General features: G+C 47.4%; 1 protein-coding gene across 1 annotated transcript in view; it reads left to right on the forward strand.

The window, feature by feature from the left end:
* The window catches only part of HEG1 (heart development protein with EGF like domains 1), a gene marked incomplete at its 5' end in the record, with an annotated part of 87327 nt that overhangs the window by 46857 nt on the left and 20041 nt on the right, over positions 1-20429 (forward strand). The window contains 7 exons of the mRNA XM_080806591.1: positions 196-315; positions 4204-4307; positions 7021-7079; positions 7327-7487; positions 11515-11649; positions 16625-16667; positions 16800-16837. Coding sequence (XP_080662717.1) covers positions 196-315; positions 4204-4307; positions 7021-7079; positions 7327-7487; positions 11515-11649; positions 16625-16667; positions 16800-16837 — 660 coding nt within the window. The remainder of the gene's footprint in view (positions 1-195; positions 316-4203; positions 4308-7020; positions 7080-7326; positions 7488-11514; positions 11650-16624; positions 16668-16799; positions 16838-20429) is intronic.

The raw sequence follows: 20429 nt of genomic DNA on the forward strand, positions 1-20429 counted from the left end.
TATGTCAGCTGTCCACACAGCTGCCTCCACCCTCAACAGACAGGCAGCCCCTGGAGGACAAGGGTAGCATCCTTCTCATCTCTGGGCCCCAATGCGCCTAGTGCCGTTTGGCTCTTAGGAAGTGCTTACGGGACCGGATAATGATTTTGCTGTCTGCCGCGGATTCAGTATGGCCCTGTTTGCTCTCCTCTGCAGATGTGAATGAGTGTCTCTTGAACCCCTGCCCACCCCTGGCCACATGCAACAATACTCAGGGATCCTTCACCTGCAAATGCCCGGTTGGCTACCAGCTGGAAAAGGGGATATGCAATCTGGGTAAGAGAATGAATCTACCTTGGAATGTATCCTGCACCACAATGTATTTTTTAAAATAACCTTTATTGTTTTCCTCCCTAAACAATATGGGTATTTGTCCAAAACTTAAGGAATATAGAAAGAAGTGAAATTGCTACCTATTTTTTAATCACTCAGAGACATAGCGCCTTCTTTGCAATCTTTTTTAGTGTGCTCTATATTTTTATATAGTTGAAACCATGTGTTATTTGTACAAACTCTATATCTTAAACATTTTTCCATATTATCAAAAATGTCCCAAGGACTGCATGGACATGCCATTATTGGCTCACAACACTATTTGCCTGACCATTCCACCCTGTAGTTAGGAAAAAATATATATCAAAGGGATCTTCTAAGTACATAGTAATAAAAAAAACTTTTTTAAGGGAGAAAAAAGAGAGAATAAAACCCTGATTATCTTACTGCCTTCACACATTCATTTGTAAAAGTGATCTTCACAGGCCTGTCCATAGGCAGATACATTTTTATAAAGCTGCTGTAATTGGACCATTATAATCTGTCCTATTTCATTTCCTAATTTGATAGTCTTGAAATTGGTTGATTTTGGATATACTCTCCAGTTTACAGGTTAAAACGCAAACACAAATGAAAACTAAGGTCCTGACAAGGTGCTAAGTGGCCAGGTTTATGCACCTGTTCGCTGAGAGGCTGCATTCCAGCCCACAGCTCTCATCACATAATAATGTGTTCATCAGAAGAGCTTCCTTGCACATAGGGTCTAACCCTGCTTTAGAGTGCTGAGTTCAACACGTAACTTGTTGAAGAAATGAGAAGTGCGAACGTAGAGTTATCTAAGCGGGCTAGGGAAACTGGCAGGTAAAGTGACTCATCTTTGAATCATCTTCCATTGAACAGTGTGATACTTAACATGCAAAAAGGGCTCAGTAAATATCTTTTTGAGAGAACAAATGTCTGTGACCTTTGCATGAATGCCTGTTGCCCACGGGCTGAGGGGAATCATCAGATATTTTAGGAAGGTTGTGTCAGATGACAAAACCCAAATGGTTAGGTAATGAGTTTGATGTTCTTTATTTAAGGGAGAACCACCATGACCTGGGGGAGTCTGAGGTCTCACAGGCAGTGGAGCTCTCTCCCCCAGAGGGCTTTGGGTAAGGATGAGTCTGGTAGAGGGTTAGAAGCCGGCTCACTTCTGAAACAGGGCCTGATTGGCTAGGATCGCCTATCTGACCTTATTTAGAAGGATCAAGGACAAGGGAGTAAGTACCGGGCCCAGAAGTGACTTGGTGTTGGGGGCTTGGCTGACTGAATCCGTGTGTTCTGGTCCCAGGGAACATTTACAGAACTGAAAAGTTCGTTTTGCTGACATGGCACGCTGGGGGAAAGCAGCTTCGTCCTAGGCCTTGAAATTTATTTCAAACACTTGGTACCCTACTAAATTAATGGTAGAATTTTGGAAATGGTGTAAAATACAAGGATCAAGTCAAAGCATTATTAAAGAGAAAGCAATCTAGGCCTCTAGACATCTGTTAAAATCAAGAACTCCTCTTTCTCTATTAGCTTACTTGCTTTTGGGTAACCTATTCCACTTTGCTACACCCTGGTAGAAATAGGCCTGGAGGCTTTGGTTTAAGAATGGAGAAGCTGGGGTGATCTTGTTTTGAACCAGTGTGAAAATCGCCCCTGCCAGGAGCCCCGCTGCCCGGCTTCCAGCTCCAGAGCCACCGACGATGGCACAGAAGCCCTCAGCCTCAATGTTCTCATCTGTAAAATCAGATTACCACCTGCTCTGCTTCCCACTCAAGGTTATTGTTGAAGATCAGATAAAATAAAGTATCTGAGCTAGCTTGGAAAATGGTAGAGTTCTTCAGATGGGAGGTATCATTTACCATTTAGTCCCCAACCTCTTGGACCAGAATTGAAAGCAATGAAAACACCAGGTACTCTGAATACAAAGTAATCATCATGGATCTTTAAAAAAAAAAAAAAAAATTCATTGATATAAAAAAGAGAGAGAGAGACAAACCAAGAAACAAACTCTTGACTCTAGAGAACAAGCTGATGATTACCGGAGGGGAGAGGGTAAGAGGGATGAGGGAAACGGGATGGGGACGAAGGAGCGCCCTTGTCCTGATGAGCTCTGAGTAATGTACAGAATCGTTCATTCGCCATAGTGTACATCTGAAACTCATATGACAGTATGTTCCTTCTACTGGAGTTGGAATTTAAAGCTTAATGAAATAAAAAATAAATAATTTAAAATATCATTTCTATCACCGATGTAAATCCACAGTTGAGCATGAAGTAGAAAATTCCCTTTAAGCCAGGTGAGGTAAAGTAGGCATGAAGATGTCTGTGTGTTGGGCAGGGGGCGGCGGCTGGAGGGTAGTGTGATGCCGTTTTTACAGCTGCACTGAAAGCAGAGGCCACGTTCACTGTCCTGGTTCAGAAAAGTTCTGTGTACTTAACATTTATGAGATGTGTATTTCCATCCCGGGAGTTTGGGTATCAGCCTGGACCAGGGAGAAGGGTAGATGAAGGAGTGGGGTGGTGGTTCTGGAAGCCTGTGTGCTCAGGGTCCCCCAGGCACCTCGGATCAGGAGGAGGAGAGCCGTGCTTTTGTGTTAACAATCATCTTTCCCTTTTCAAGTCATTTAGCTTCATTGTTCATAAACATCAGAGGAACATGCAAATTAGAGCATGCTGAAATGCTTTCATTTGGCCAAGAATGTTTTCAAAGAGCTCCCTGCTGCTCAGCAAGAGTCCTGAGCAGCTGGCTTCACTGAACTGTAGAACAAGCAAAAAGATGTTAAATAAGGATTAAGGGCTTTAGACAGTAAGTATAAGATGTTAAATGTGTTCCCTGGCTCATTTGTGGGCCTTTTTCTTAATTCCGCAGGCAAGCTTTCTGTGAAGGAGCAGCCTTATGGGTTCCTGTGCTTTGAGTCTTTTTTTTCTCCCCCGTCCAGAGGGAAAGATAAGAATTTAATATAAAGGAAGATAAGAGGCAGATATAAAGCAGGCTATACTAATTGTTGGTCGTCTGCCCAGTTTTAAGTTCCATTCTCCCTCACGCCCCATCAGCACAAATTGATGTTAAATACAAGTTTACTTGATGCGTGAAATGGACCTTGAAAGCAAGGCTGCTTTCTTTCGGGCCTGAACTCAACAATATCTTGAATTTGGGGCATGTGCATTGCCTGGCTTGTGACCGTGAGGCCTGGCAGCCTCCTGAGTGCCGGCGCACCACAGATGTTTGGCACCTTCCTCCATAGCCCCTCAGTTGTCATGAATCAGTGAGCTGATTTCTGGAAGTGTCTTTCATCAGTGATAAAGTGGGTATTTCCTGTGAGTGAGAGGGTTGGGGGCTGATGGTGTGACGCTGACCAGAAGAGGAAACCAAAGCACTCCCTTGAAGCTGAGGGCTTCACAGCATGGGCCTAGAGGACAAGAGTGGTGCTCTGTGGAGAGCTTTCTCGGGCCTGACCCCACATCTCCTCCCCTCCTCCTGGGGTTGTATCATTTAAGCCAGCCGGTCTTTCTTTCTTCTTTGTCACATGCTTTACTTAGCATCAGTTATGTAGGCCGATCAGAGACCTATCAGAGAGGTCTCAGGATGGCTCCCCACAGCAGCCCACACAACATGCAGAAGGCTCCTTGGCGTTTCTGACTCAAAGGTTTACTTGGTCCAAGCCTCTTGCCCAGCTCAGTGGACGCCCACCTTCCTCGAACAGAGCTAGAAGAGGGAGAGGTGTTCTCTACCCTCAAGGAGAAAGACATGCACCCAGACTGTCTTACGAGGTGCAATAAATAGTGGCACATCAGAGACTCACAAACACATAGCCACATGTGGTTGCATGCTCTGATGGGTTGTGTTTTCATTTCCAGTTAGAACCTTCGTGACAGAGTTCAAATTAAAGAAAACATTTCTCAATACCACCATGGAGAAGCAAGCAGACCTACATGAAGTTGAAAATGAGATCACCAAAACAGTAAGTTTTCTGAAAGGCATCTTGGTTCGAGTCCTTTGTTTTCTCCAACAGATTTCATTTGGAATTGGGAACCTCGTGGGGATCAGCTGTATCTCCTAGGATATTCATTTCCATTATGTTTGGAAGGTAAACTTCATGGTAAAATTAAAAGCTTCTCAGAAATAGAAGGGAGGTGCTGAGAACCACTGGTGCCCAAGAGAAGTGTTTCTTCCGTGTGCCCTCACATGCAGCCTTTATCAGTGCCTTGGCGTTTCTTTTTCATGTGCAGACTCAGAGTCACAGATGGTTAGAAGGCATGCACCAGTAAGAACTATTGGCAATGAGGAAAGATCCAGAAAATCCTACTACTATCCCATCTGCAGCTGACATGCTGTGGGACTTTCTCTCTGTTTCCAAACTTGGGGAGAAGGATGTTCTTTCTCCTCAGGGCAATGCCGAAGGTGTATCAGTTAATCATGATTTTCCAGGGTTGAGAATTCACTGCATAGATTATCTAGGGGTCTTTGATTCCTCTTCTTTCCCTCTTTGCTTCTTTTTGTCAGGGAGGAAAAGAAAGAAAGAAAGAAAAATGAAAAAGAAGGGAGATGAAAATGAAGCTCAGATAGTAAATGTTATCTCTCATCTGCTACCTGAGTCTATAATTTGGTGTTCAGAACATCGAAAATTGCCATTAAAATAAGTTTTAAACATTGATTAGTTTCTGATTTCAATTTTACTTGCTTTTTATGAGTAAGAGTATATTAGCCAAAACTTACAGGGTTTTATAGGACTGTAGATTTTATTTGTGTAAAATTTAGATTCCAGTTCCATTTCTGTATCAACGGAGCACGTGCCTGTATCAACGACAGGCACTTTGCCAGAAGCCTCACTCCTGTAAGAGGTATTGTCAGCCCCTTTACAGCTAGAAGAGCAGGAAGCCCTGAAAGCCCTCAAATGACGTTGCCTAAGTTCACACAGAGCGGGTGCAATGTTAAGGAATAGTCCACTAGACCAGCCTCACTTTTGACACCGTTTGCAAGTTTGGGGATCCCCCAGACCACCCTCAGATTTGATAATTCACTGTAAGGACTCAGATCTTACGGACACTCTTAAACTCATGGTTGTGGTTTATTACAGTGACAAAGTCCAGGTCCCAATCAGCCATGGGACAGTCACACAGGGCAGAATTAAGGAGGATTCCAAATTTGGCCCTTTCGGTTTTCTTTTCCCCATGGAGTCACGTACCGTGTTAACTCCTCTTGGCAGTGATACATGCAGTATTCATGGAGTCCTGCTAACCAACGAAGGTCCCCTGAGCCTTGGTGTCAAGAGCCAATATGTGGACATAGTCAAATGCTCATATGGCTGACTTCAGTCTCCAGTCCATCTGGAGGTCAGGCTGATACCATGTAACCCAAAGCCCCATAGAAATCATGTTGTTAGATATTTGGAGTAGCCCAGGGCCTCTAGGTGGACAAAGGGAGGAGATGACCTCCTGGAAGCCAAGGGCTGGACCTCTCTTTGGGCAAGGTTAAATTCTTTACCATACAGCAGGATATTATGTTTGCTAACCCCTACACCTGGGGTTCTTGTCGCTTCCGCACAGTTGCCTTTTGGTTGTGCTGTAGGTCAGTATTTCCTTCTGGGGTTGTACAGGGGCTTCGAACCTGTGCAGAGATGCAGTCCTTCCCAGTACATGGCACTCAGTGACTTCCCTGATTTGTTCATTTTCACCCAGTGTTAATGTATAATTTATTAGTGATGTGACATCACTAATCTTCACAAGAATAGTGAAGATTTAAGCAGTGACTAGAGAAGCCATTTAAGTGGCCTTCCCCAAGATGCCATTCTGTTCTGAAATGTGCCTTTTCTCTTTTTCCTTGGGAAAAAAGTTTAAGTCATTATACTATGAATAAATCATTGCCCATCGGAATATAGAGCAATGTCACACAAAACCAGAAAGGGTTTGCTAATAACATCCTATGTTTGAATCCATCTAATAAGAGTCAGGTGTGCCTGACATACAGGCTTTGAAGACAGGCACGTCTGGATAGGTCAAGGTATTATGACTTTCTGCTGCACAGAAAGGATCCCCAGCCCCTACTATTGGGGGACCAGAAAGGCAGGCATGGAACTTTATGCCCTAGAGGGATTTTCTGCTTTCTCTGAGGGTACAAGGCAAACACAGGGAGAGTCACTCTTAATTTGCTCTCAACAAAGGGGCTCTTGACCCACGTAATGTGATTTCCCGTGGAGATACTTTTTGAAGAGGACCTATCTTTGAGCTAGGTCAACTCACTGTAGATTATGAGGGGTCTGTGTCGGACCTGCCAGACCTGGGGTAGCTGAAGCCTTTTCATTGAGCCTTGTTCACTCTGCAAAGTCCAAATAAACAGTTGCCTCTGAGTTTTTTGAAACCCTGGTCTTAGAAGAGATCTGTTCCTTTGAAGATGTTTTGCATCCAAGGGTGCTGTTCTGAACATCATTTCCTGCCAAGATTTTCCCCACTGATTTACTATCTGCCTCTCTCCCTTTGTACTCGGGGAACAACAGAACGAGAGCAGGGAGGCATTTAAGAAGGGCACAAAAAAAGGATACCACTGCTCTGTAAAGCTGCCTGCTGATAACTTGAGGGCTGGAAAATGCCAGTTTTATCCTGAAAATAGGAAACTGGTTCTAGGTCTAAGGCTTTGATCTAACTCACAGTTAACAACAAACCTATTTTTCCTTTCAGTTAAATATGTGTTTTTTGGCATTACCTGGTTATACCCGATCCACAGTTCATGCTTCTGGGTAAGTAACAGAATTACACTCCTTTGTGAACCAGTCTATACAAAGGGGAGATTATTGTAACATAGGCGACAACAACAAAACTGGGCCCTGTTTTGACCGAGCCACAGAGTGACCTGGGGCCAAGGTAACTGGACCTCCACGCTCTCCCATTCCCTTCCTGGAGAATGGAGATGCATTCATTTCCCAAAAACCCCGGGGCCCACATGGCATTCTAGGATAATTAAAAACTTACCCACTTTGCCAACAGGGAGTCCAATGCCGTGGTGGTGTCCCTGCAAACCACCTTCTCCTTGGCCTCCAACGTGACGCTGTTTGACCTGGCCGATGGGATGCAGAACTGTGTCAACTCCTGTAGGTCTTCTGCTGAGGTCTGCCAGCTCTTGGGATCTCAGAGGCGGATCTTTAAAGGTAAGAGGATGGTTCTCTGTGAGGACCCTGCCCAAACGGTTAGGTGCAGGGGCACTCGGGGCTCTGGCTCCACATGCTGGTCACAGAGCCAGTCTATGTTTGAAACGGGTATTCTGCGAGGGGCACCTGGGTGGCTAAGTCGGTTGAACAACCCGACCTCAGCTCGGGTTTTGGTCTCAGGGGTATGAGTTCAAGTCCCGTGTTGGGCTCTACGCTGGGCATGGAGCCTACTTGTGCGTCAAGCAAAAGGCCTTCACGTGTCTGTACCTTGGTACACGTGTGCGTGCACACTCATGCATCGCCTTAAAGTCACCTGGTCTTTGGCAGGCTGTCTCTCCTGTTTCTCCTGGACTTCGCTGGTGTGGGAGGGGATGCAAGAGCTTTTGTAATGAAATCAGTCTTCTTGGCCTTGAAAAGTTCCAGCTCGCTCTGGGGAGACAAAGTCACACACAGAATATACATGCTTATCAATACCTCAGATCTATCATCTTCATGATATTCCATTAAGTAAAACAAAACAAAACAAAACAAAACCATGGCCTGTGTTACCCATCTTGTGTTTTTGCAAATGATCAATGCATAGAAATCAGACCAGAACGATATAGGCCAGACCCTACTCATGGGGCCATTCCTAACCCTTTTCTTATTCACTCTTTACCTGTTTTGTCAGAGTTTCTGCAGTACATCTATGTCTGATGAAGCCGATTGAAAAGGGGATTGTAGACAAGAACTTCACAAGGCAGATTTGGGTCTTAGAAAGGAAGTTTTGCCTCTGGGGTGGGAAAACTTTACTAGAATTAAAAGGGCTTGCTCACCAAGGGGGCTTATTCCTGCTGCTGTCTTGTCAGTGATCAGAGTGGGCTCCAGTTAGCAAACTGTGCTACCCAGTCAGGACCTGCAAAGGTTGCAGTCTGGGAGCCTCCCCATCAGATGTCCAGACACCAACGGAAGTTTCTGGGAGCAGGTTTGGTGCTGTATCTGCTGGAAGATCCAGGATGTTCCCAGTGGCCCTAGGCTTTCTGAGCACTGATCCAGAGGGCTCTCCTCACGGCCCTGTCACTGCAGAGCCTGGGAGCTGGGGTTACCCTTGTGCCCGAGCATAGATGCTGGAACTCTAGCTCATTGCAAGGCTGGTTATTTATTTGGGGGAGAGAAGGAGCTAAGCTTTCTGGAACGGAAGTGCTGTTATTTAGCATTACTGGGGAATTAACTAAAAAGTTTACACCCAGTTATACTGTGTCTCTACTTGGAGGCAAGAGCTCTTTGATTTTACTTCGTTTCTCTTCCAGTGATTCAAAGGTCCTGGTTTTTCCTAGCGAGTAGGAAGGGAACCTTTCAATTCACTGAATACTTACAGACTACATCCTATGTGGTCAGCATTGTACCAGGTCACTTCTATGTCCCTAGTAAATGCATTTCATGTCTTGCAAATCAAGTGGCCACATACTTGGAGTTGTAAGAACCTGCTCAGAAGTAGCCACGCCCACTTTCTGACCCCATTCTTTCTACTGCTTGGATGTAGTCTATGGGGAAGCTCCTGTCTTCCTTGCTTCCTTGCCGAGGTCCCATTCTTTGTGGTTTTTTTTTTTTTTTTTTAAGATTTCCTTTTTTCTCAGAGCGCTGTTAGGTTCAGAGCAAAATTAAAGAGGAAGGGCTAGAGTTTTCTCATCTGCTCCCCTGCCCCGACCTATACTGGCCCCCATTCTGTACCTCCCCTTTCAGAGCTGTTGAAAACAAAGACAGCTATGCATCTCGGCTGAAAACAGGCTCACTTCTCTGTTTTTCCTCCCAGTTCTTCTCCAGGTTCTTCTCCGTACCCAGCTCTGTGTCGTGCTCACCTTTCCGAGTGCAAGAGAGGTAGCTTGGATAAGCAGGGGCTGTTACATTCTGACATCTGGGTGTTTCCAACATATGGGCTGCACTGGGCTACTCCGGGCTTTCCACTTCCTTACCTTCCAGAGGACCAAAGCTCTCATGCCTCCAGGGGTTGAGAGTCTTTGGAAATCCCCCAAGGAGTGTCACAGCCTTGGATTTACATAAGTTCTCATTGTCTGTCCAGCGGATGTTATGCCTAGGAACGACCATGGGAATTGTGGATGGAGAACAAACACATTGTCAGGCTTAAAATGAAAATGGGATTGTACATGATTGCATTTGATGGATTTATGACAGAATGTTCTTTAAAGATTTTTAGGTTGGCAGTTCCTCTCTTGCAGGGCAGGGGCAAGGCCAACTTTCTTTGCTTCTGCACAGGGAAGGGCTGCTTTAGCAGGCGACTGGTATTTGCCAGCAGGCTGGACTCATGGGCAGGATGGAAGGAAAATGTGACATTGGCTTCCAGAAAATATCTAATCAGGCCAGGCAACTCAGGCTGGTTCCTGGACAAGGCCAGTGCCTGCCTTTTGCCCCAGAAGTATTTCTTTATATTAAGGCTCGAGGACTGGCAAAACCTTCAAAAGTTTAGAGGAGGGACGGTGGGAGGTTGGAACCTCTGTAGTGCCAACTTCGCAGTGAGCCTGGTGAGGTTTTCCATTTTTCTAATTTTTCTCTCTTAAATACAACCTTTTCACAATAAACAAAGGAAATTCTATCACACGCGCAAATGGATTTCTGCTTTAGCACGCCAGCTTCCAATGATAAAGACAGGAAATGCAATGTTGAAAACCAAAGCTGTGTCCTAAACTTACCTCCCTGTGACCAGGCCATCCAGCAGGTCCCCAGCCCTCGGACTCAGAACAGAAGGTGGATGCAGGGACCCCATGTGGGTGTCCCTCTCATCACCCATGGTGGGGGCAGCTGTGCCATGATAAGAGCCGATTCCTGGTTTTTTAATACATTGGTGTCTTCCTTAAGGTGGGAGAGCGGAGACCATGCCTCCTGGCACCATATACACGCATTGCCCTTCGGTGACATCTCCGGGTTGCCAACTTGCTCTTAACTTCCCAATAGCAAGAGCAAATCTCAGCGTCGCTCTCCCCTTTCCCCAGCTATGAAGATGTTACTGCTCGTTCTCCAGTCAGTTGCCTAGTTTTGTTCTACTGTGTACCCTATTTACATGTGTCGTTTTGTCGGGCCTGTCTCAGATAGTAAACATACCCTCGTTAGGTCTCGTGTGTACAGAGAGGGTCTACTGTATGCAGCCTCAAGGAGGGTCTGCTGTATACAGCCTTAGGGAGGGCCACATGCCCAGCAATGAATGCTTTTGGATAAGGAAATACTTCCTTGTCACCCACGACATGGGCACAGCCCACATGCCCAGAGCTGGACAAGCCAAGCTGATCTCTATGTAGGAAGTTTCCTCTGTTTGTTGTGAAAAGGTTGTATTTAAGAGAGAAAAATTAGAAAAATGGAAAACCTCACCAGGCTCACTGCAAAGCCTGAAAGAGACACTCCTCTGCCCCAGCCTGCCCCCCGCCCCCCATGGTAACGGCCTGGGGACCGTGGCCGGACAGCCCCTTTGGCATGCATGTGCTGAGCGCTGTGTCTCACCATCTCTGGGCACAGTGATGGAGCCCCCGAGATGGAGAAGCCCCCAGGAAACCTCCAGCATAGCGGGGAGACAGCCAGGAAACGTAGTGAAGGAACGCCATGCTGGGACAGCGGAAGATCCGCCCCGCCGGCCCTCAGGATCCATCTGTGGGCGGCAGGCTGCCCTGCCTCGAGAGTGCACGGCCTCCCTTGAGGCCTCGGGGACCCAGAGCAGCCCCAGACATACCCTCTGCTGGAGACAGGTCTGCGCCTCCCCGCTTCCTCAGTGGGGCATGGCGATGGTTCCCGGCTTTGTGCTGGCTCCCCGGGGCAGGCCGTGGCTGGCGTGACTGCTGGGGTCGGGGTTTCTTCTGTCCCACGGCCTGCTTGGGGAAGGAATGGCAGAAGGGGCTCCAAGGGGGCCTCCAAAAGGAGACTTGCATCAGGCGGGCTTTTCAAGAAACCGTGCTCCGAGCCTCTTTAAATAGAAAGTTCATGCATCTTCGGGTTTGAAGTGGAGGTTTTGTTTTGTGTCACCGTCTTGTTTTTCTGTTTCCAGCGGGTAGCTTGTGCAAGCGGAAGACTCCAGAATGTGACAAGGAGACTTCCATCTGCACCGACCTGGACGGCGTCGCCTTGTGCCAGTGCAAGTCGGGCTACTTCCAGTTCAACAAGATGGACCACTCCTGCCGAGGTATCAGCAAGTTCTCGGGGCTTCTGCGGCCCGTCCCGGCACAGGGAAGATGCTTTCCTCTGCCCCAAACTCTCTGCTTGAGGTGTGACTGTTCCAAACTGGGGGTCACTTGTTCTTGTCCTATTGCCCACAGCAGGATTGGACATGTTATCTCTGTAGAACAATAGCGTTATCTCTGATGGGTGCACACTGCCGTGGCCAGTCACCCTCAGAGGAAAAGAAGACAGAATGGGAATGCCGATGGCAGTGCCCCTTCCCCCCTCCCCCCCGACCCCCTCACCCCCTGCTTAGGGGAAGTTAGGAAAATTATTGTTTTAGTTCCCAAAGATTGATTCTATTGTCTGCTAATCTTTGAAAATGGAGACCCAAGCCCAGAGTCAGGCCTGTCCCTTTGCAAGGCAGCTATGGCCTCAGGGACAAAGTCCTGCCAGGACTCAGGAGAGTCGGGAGCTCGGCTCTACCTCACGGAACACTTTTCTTCCTGGGCCAGACACTTTGCTGCGCTGAGCCTCAGTTTCCTCTTCTGTAAATGGGTACAGTGGTGCTCCCTTGGATATTCTAGGAATTGAGGAAGGTCGTGTCTAGGGAGGCGTTTTGTAAACCATCAGCTTTGGCCCTTGTTTTTCGTCCAGGACGGGGCTGAATCAGTGAGTTCCAGGTTTAAAGTTTTCATGAAAGGTGTGAGGCCAGAAACCTAATTCTGCTAACCTTTTAGGTGAGACTTAAATTCATTTGGTTTGGAATAAAGGGTGCTCTGCAGGGATGGCCAGAAGGCTGCTGGCAAGTAAAATTCATTCAAGTCCAGTGCGCTGCATCCCTGCCTTATAGAAAAGACTGCTGGAATGTGAAATCCCAGGAAAAACGAGCCATACCAAGGCCCTCGTGTAGCTGGCAGCCTTGCCTCACATTGGCATGTCTACAGCACAGGCTTCCTGCTCGACCAGCACCTGCTGGTGACAGATGTACTGGACCCTGAGTGAAAGTCACATACTAGGGAAAGGCGACATGCCACTTCTTTCTATCAGGACCTCGCAGTAGAGGACTGGCTCTATCAGGAGCAGATAAAAATACATCTCAGGGCGGTACGGTCGTCCTGAGCTTCAGACCTTCTGACTCAGGTACATACACAATGGCTTTGAAAGTGCACACCCTCTGCTCCGCTCGCTGGCCCCGCGCTGGGCTCTGGAGGGGAGGCTGGCCTGTGCACTGGCCGGCAGCCCTGAGGCACAGTGACCCCACTGCGTTGATTGGCACCTTTGACACAAAGAAGATGATGCTTCCTAGTTCCATCTTCCCTGGTTTAATGCAAAGTATTCCTTGCTCTTGGAGGCCAGGCATTGAGCCCCGCTTCATGTGGGAAGGTGACCTCTGCTAAATCTATGTGCTGGGGTGCTGGGGAGCTGGCGGGAGCGAAGGCAGGGTGGGTAGAAGTGGGGCCCGTGGGAGTGGTGGCCCCAGGACACTGAGTCTCTGGGAGTCTCTGACAGCCTTGAGAATAGCCCTCCCCCCTGCTCTGGTGGCCCCAGCCACATGCCTATTTCCAAGTCAGCGATTTGTTACTTGTCCCACTTGCAGACTAGCAGTAGTGACAGCAGGACTGTGTGAGACTTTCCAAATGCAGTGACACAGTCTCCAGCAACCTTACGTTGATCAAGTAAGGACCCACAGTGCAGCGTGAGGATACCTTGATTGCCTCTCGGGCTTGTTGCCAAGGCCCCTCGAAGTCCTGTTTCTGCAGTATCCTTGTTGGTTAGACTTTTGTCCGTGGCCATCAGGCCTTGGCAGCTGCTCCTCGGACCACAGCCCTGTTGGCTGGGTTCTGATGGGTGGCAGTGACATCTTCTGGCCATCGGTGCTGGAGCGCAGGGGAATTTAAAATAAGTCCCCTTTTGGACACCTCAGCTCTGAGGTCAGTCCTCAGTCTCAACAGGAGATAGAGGTATATGGTATGTTTTCTAAAGCTCTATGTCAGTGAGCCTGTATTGTTCTCTGTTGTACACATATATGCACTCCTTAGTGTCACATAAAAGAGCTTTGCAGTGGCTTTACCAGACTTGGCAAAGCATCCTATAAAATTAAAGTGGGTGCCCTTCCCACTGAGGTCTTAACTTCCTTCTACCATGTAGGCCTCTCTCTCTCCCCAGGCTCCAAATGCCTTGAAAGCCAACCTGTGTCTAGAACATGCTTAGCACATTGTGGGCTTTACCTGTCGAATTCACACATGGATGCCAGGGCAGCAAATATGGTAGGACAACAGTGGCAGGTCTTGGGAACAAAAAGAATCTTGAAGACTCCACCACTTAATTGATCGAAAAGGCCAGAAGACCTCCACTGGCTTGTGTCCTGTGTCTGTAGGCCAAGCCCAGTCTGGACACAAGCACTAGTTGTTACTGCACTCATCTTCAGTGGCCCGAGGTCACAGTCCTGCCATCGTGTGGAGAGGAGGAGCTGGGGCCTAACATTCCCTGGACCTCTCTGGTGAGCTTTTCCTCCAAGAAGCCTGATGACAGCGCCAGGCCCATGGTGGCCCGCTATCTTTGATGAGCAACTGAACGAGCCCATTTGAAGTAAAGAAATATTGTTATGCCAGGAAGTGAGGCCCCTTCTGAGGCCCAGTGAAAACAGCCCAGCCCATCAGCTCACGGGGGGGGGGGGACACCAGATGGACATTCTGTCTGGCAGGATGACAGCCACAGGGTGGGATAGCTCCCACCGGGCAGACGAGGGCAGGGTGGGTCGATCTGATGTAAAAACATTTCCAGGAAGAAGTGTTCAGAATAGAACAGACCGGTGTGACATCAGACTGGCCCTCGGTGCTGAGACGGACGGCAGTGAGTCACAGGGATGCCAGCAGTGCCTGGGAAGCTGCCTGCAGACAGAGGTATGGGGCACCCAGGGCTGGCTCCCCAGCTCCCGCAAACCCCTGGAGCATGAGGACAGCCCGGGCACGGTGCTCCCCACACCCAGGAAGCAGGAGTGCTCAGCTGTTTCCTCAGAGGAGCCCCACCTGAGGAAGGCCAGCAGCGGACTCAAGCATGTCGAAGATGTGGGAGGGGGCCTCGTTCCTCCTTCCCTGCATGGGATATGAGTTTGCCCTACTTGGTTGCAAAAAATACAGAAAGGCAGGCTATCAGGTCCCGCCTGTTTGCTAAAGGTAGGCCCCTCCGTCCCATTCTGAGCTTCCTGAATACCGGGGCCAAGAAAGAAATACGGTCTTACGGGGACCACAAAATAAAGTACAGTTGTTCAGAAGCATCCCCATCTTTTTAGGTCTCAAGGCTCAAGAGAAATTTCTTTGGGGTGTCCTCACTGAGGACTTACTGAATGGTATTGTGGCGAGTGGCATGGTCCATGGCAACCTGCCCCAGGTCCCGGGAGCTTTCCCAGCACAGCTGCTTGGTGCAAGAGACTGTGGCCCAGGACGAGTACTTCTGTGGAGTGAGAACAGGGCGGGCCAGGTTTCCAGCTGGAGAGATCTGCCGGAAGGGAATTGCAGACTGTGGAGAACAGTGTTGTCTGAACTGTTCCAGTCCACTCTAGTGATACAGTGGTAATCTGTGACAACAGAAGAGATGGTGGAAACAGGCAGCGTTCAGCATTCAACATAGAAGAAAGAACAGCACTGAGTACATCCACAGCACTTAATGTCATCACGCGCTAATCTGCAGAGGAGGCTGTGGCACTTGGATGGGACAGCGCCTGTCCCAGCCCACAGGGTGTGTGCCCCTCGCCCCCAGCCACGCCTGCTGCCGGCACTCACGTCCCACCGTTAGCATGTGCACTGTCTGTCAGGGGATCGCTGCTCTATGCCGTGGACCTTTTCTTATCTGTGATCTTCAATGCAGTGTACATCGTACATTATTCATGAATCAAATTTCTCTCACTTCCTGAAGCGATGAATTGGACAATGAGGCCATTTTTTATTGTCTGCTTTCATCCAAGCACACATTATAGCTCATGCTGTTCTGTCAGCTTATTATAGTGTTGCAAGTGTTCCGTGATCGGATAAATTGGGGAACTGCTGACTCCCAGCAATGGCTGGGCCACAGCCCTCCAGTCCGTCAGCAGCACCAAGCAGAGGGTTCCAAGTTCTCTTCTGGGGTGTTATGCTGATTAGCACTCCCCCAGATACATCCAGAATCCCCTGCACAGGCTGTAGATAGGGTGACCATTCGCCCGTGGAAACTGAGGCACCCACTGGGACTATGTCCCAGAGAATTTCACAGCTCCTGCTTCCTCTTGGAAGGGGCTAATGAGGCCAACAGCAGGTTAAAGGTTTGACCTACATTAAAGAAGATAAAGCATTTGTGTATATGGAAGGCTGTTACACAGGGGCCCCAGAGAACTTCCAAAAAGAATTATATTTGTTGGATAATAATTTTAACTATAGTCATTTATTTGGTGGTAACTATGTACCAGGTACTATGCTAAGCCATTTGCATGCCTGATTTTACCTAATTCTTTCTAAGGAACTATAGGGTAGATATTACTATTTCTAGCATGATCGTGTGTGTGTGTGTGTGTGTGTGTGTGTGTGTGTGTGTGTGTGTGTGTATGAAACCAATAGCCACCAACAGGTTAAGAAAATTTTGTGATAAAATTAAGAGTTGAGCTGGGTGCCTGGGTGGCTCAGTCAATTAAGCGTTTGCCCTCAGCTCAGGTCCTGATCCCCGGGGTCCTAGGATCAAGCTCTGCATCACATCTCACATCCGGTTCCCTGCTCAGCAGGGAGTCTGCTTCTCCCTCTCCCTCAGCCCCTCCCCCTGCTTGTGTTCTTTCTCTCGTAAATAAATAAAATCTGTAAAAAAAATTTAAGAGTTGAGCTGGCAGGTTATAGATAATTCTAAAGCTATTTGTAGGCTTCTGGTTCTAGAATGTTCTTGTGCACTTTAAGGTGGCCGGTGTCTAATAACTGCCAGTTTGGGCCAAGGGAGGTGAAGGGACATATTCATGGATTTTCCTTTTTCTCTTGCAGCATGTGAAGATGGATATAGGCTCGAAAATGAAACCTGTATGAGGTAGGCTCCATGACCATTTTTTCTGATAAATTTGTTACAAACCATATCTCAAAGTTACTTGGGTAGATTGTCACAGTTATTTCTTTTGATTTTTGAAACTAATTCTCATTCTTTTTCTTTGTTGACTTGCAGTTGCCCATTTGGGCTTGGTGGTCTCAACTGTGGAAACCGTGAGTATGCAAAGATCTCGAGTTTCAAGGGGGCAGAGTGGGGAGGTTGGGGGAATAGAGGGCTGACATGGTCTCTGTGCACAAGGCGTGAGTCTCTTCCCCTCTCCCTCTCGTCTCAGCTCCAGTGCTGGGAGGTATGGGGAAAGCAGAGTGCCCTCCAGGGCCTCCAGGTCTGGCAGGGGAAATGAGTGCATTCCTAAACAGCCCTCACCATGGAGTGTTAACACAAAAAATTAGGTGGGGCAGGGGTGGGAGCAGGGAGGGAGGGAGCAGGCCTGGAAGACTAGAAGAGCCTCTGGAGCAACTCTTGGAGGAGATGGGATTGGAGGTTTTGGAAGGCTTTGAGTGGCAAGTGTGGAGGAGAGGGAGTGGAGGCAGAGGGAACAACCTGAAGGTCTCAGGGCAGCCTGGGCTGGTGCTGTTCCGGGGACGGTGTATGTGGTGTGACCTAGGACAGAAGGAGAGGAAGGCAGAGTGGAGGATTAGTTTGGCAGAGTACACGCAGACCAAGCTGTTAGCTTGACCGCCAGCCCGAGACTTGAGACTCTAATCAATATCCATTTTGGAAGCAGCAAGAGTCCCAGAGCCGGACCACAGCTGATGCAGAAAATCAGGTCAGGCTGCAGGATGGAGGGCAGATTCAGTTCCTGGAGAAAAGCAGTTGTGACTCATTTCAGATCACTTTCACTGACATCTTCTAGTATCCAGAGCTGAGAAATTAATGAAAGAAATTCTGGGATATAGGATATAATAGGAATAATAACATTCAGTACTTTATTTGAAGAGAGCTTTGACCCTCATTCTGTAGATGAGTGTGCCTTAGACATGACCTCATAACATGTGTAGAAGTGCCCAGTTCCTAGTACCCCTGACAGTTTATGTCTTCACTGGTATTTTCTTTGCTCATAAAACTTTCTTATTAGTAAGTTTCATTACTGCACTTTGAGCATAAATAAAAAGTAAATAAGATAAAATAACAAAGTAAAAAAATGCAGTACTCAACAGACATAAAGCTGCGTGGGTGTGCCAGGCATGGAGCCACTTTGAGGCCAGAGTCTGGAGACTTGGAATTACATTCCATCTAGGATTTTTGGTGATTTGGGGCATCGGCTTGATCCTGACTACAAACTAGCAAGAGGTTACAGTGGACAGCCTAAGAGAAAGATGGGGGAAATGCTTCTAAAAGCAGATATATTTAGAGTCATATAGAAAAGAGGGAGGAGCTCACAGAATTAATGTTTTTTCTTTCTTTCTTTCTTTTTTTTTTTTTTTTTTTAAGTAGTAAGCTGAGGCCACAGCGTGGTAGACAACCCTATCTTATTTAGTAATCCCTAAGGACACCTTGGAGTCGTAAAAGCACTTAAGCACAGATATTCATCATGATGGACCCAAATCATCACACACCAAATGGTGTTCCAGGCTATTGTGAATTGGTTTTTACTCACAAAGCTTCTAACACTAAATGGGGTGGGGGTGGGGGGTCCCTCACAGCAGGCGATTCTGATATTTTCCAGAGTGTCAAAGACCAGACATTAAGGTCTCAGTGTCCCAGTACTGCCCCGACTTCAGACAGTTCCAAGTCTGGGCCTCTGGTACTTCTGACCAGCCAGCTATAAATCCCAGGTTCCCATGACACCCTCCTCATGTTCAGTAATTTGCTAGAACAGCTTATAGAATTTACAGCTACAGTAGAGTGGACTCACATGTGCAAGAAACTTACTTAATGTTACCAGTTGATTATAAAGGATACAACTCAGGAACAGCCAAATGGAAGACATGCCTGGGCAGGAATGGGGGCAGCTGCTCAGAACTTCCATGCTTTCCCAGGTGCCTCACCTTCCCCGCACCCTGATGTGTTCACCAGCCCAGAATTTCTCTGAACTTCATTGTTTAGGATTTATAGGGGGGTTCTGTTACATAGTATCAATTGATGAAATCAACGGTCATTGGCCATTGGAAGTCGGAGGTGGGGGCTGAAGGTTCCAACCCTCTGATTGGTTCCCCTGGCAACCAGCTCCAGCCCCCCTCATTAGCATAAACAGAGGTGTGGTTGAAAGAGGCTTCTTATAAATAACAAAAGGTGTAACTCTCACCCCTTTCACTCAGAAATTCCAAGGATTTTAGGAGCTCCTATGCTAAGAACCGGGAGTAAAGACCAAATAGGTATTTCTTATTATATCACAGTATCACAGGTATATATATGGTTTAATAAGAAGAGGAAGTTATGGGCATCTGGGTGGCTCAGTGGGTTATGACTCTGTATTCCGCTCAAGTCAGGGTCTCAGGGTCCTGGGATCGAGGCCTGCATCAGGCTCTCTGCTCAGCAGGGAGCCTGCTTCCCCCTCTCTCTGCCTGCCTCTCTGCCTACTTGTGATCTCTCTTTCTCTCTGTCAAATAAATAAATAAAATCTTAAAAAAATAAGTTATCATATGTTAGACTTTTTAAACATTAAAAAGTAGTCAAAATTATCTTTTAATACCAGTGCTTGAGAAGGTAGCCTTCAGGACCTCTCTCTACTTGCTAGGTGGGACTCTGCCTGACTCATGAAACACTTCATAAACTCATTAGAGCTTCAGGAGAAAAAAAAAAGTAGGCTTTAGTTTTTTGGTTTTGTTTTTTGTTTTAGTAGAAGTACAATCAGCACACAATGTTACATTAGTGTCAGCTGTATGACATGATGATCGGACAAGGGTATATGTTTTGCTGTGCTCGCCACCTGCACCACTCCCACCTGTCACCATACAGCACTGTTAACAGTTCCATTGGCTCTATTCCCTATGCTGGACCTTTTATTCCTGTGACTTACTCATCCCCTAACTGGAGGCCTCAGGACTTTTTTTTCTTTTTTTTTAGATTTGGCTCATATAAAACCCTATGGATAGCAGTGTATGTCCTTTTCTAAAAAGTCACTAGACAAGCTTTCTCATCTGGGTCCGGGATCTTTATGCCTGTGTTCAGGAAGGTATCTGTGCTTTCCAAGGGCTGCCTGGGATATGGAATTATCTTGTTCACTTTCTCACGTGAATCTCCTCCTTTAAAACCAGAACCGAGCCGTAGAGCACTCTGAAACTGATCACAGAGTAGAGTAGCCTGCACACAAAAATAGAAGAAGGCCTAGAACTTTCAATGCAGAAAGAGGAGGCAGAATAGTCAGGCACAACGTTTAAGCTGTCTGAGACCTGTTCACCAAATGCTAGAACACTACAACTCAATGGCTGAGTTTTTTAGAAGAGGTTTTCAAGCTAACAGGTACTGATTGCACCACAAGCCTGCGGACCCGAGTCTGAAAGGTCCTAAGTATTAGAAACAGAGAGGCTTTGGGACACCTGGGTGGCCCAGTCCCTTAAGCGTCTCCCTTTGGCTCTGGTCATGATCCCAGAGTCCTGGGATTGGGTCCCGCATCCGGCTCCCCGCGGGTCCCGCATCCGGCTCCCCGCTCGGTAAGGAGCCTGCTTCTCCCTCTGCCTGCTGTTCCCCTTGCTTGTGTGCTGTCTCTCTCTCTCTCTGACAAATACGTAAATAAAATCTTTCAAAAAAAGAGAAAGAAACAGAAACAGAGAGGCTTAAATAATGTCACAGAGGATGGCTTAA

The sequence above is a fragment of the Martes martes genome (assembly GCF_963455335.1).
Source record: "Martes martes genome assembly, chromosome: 1".
NCBI lineage: Eukaryota > Metazoa > Chordata > Mammalia > Carnivora > Mustelidae > Martes > Martes martes.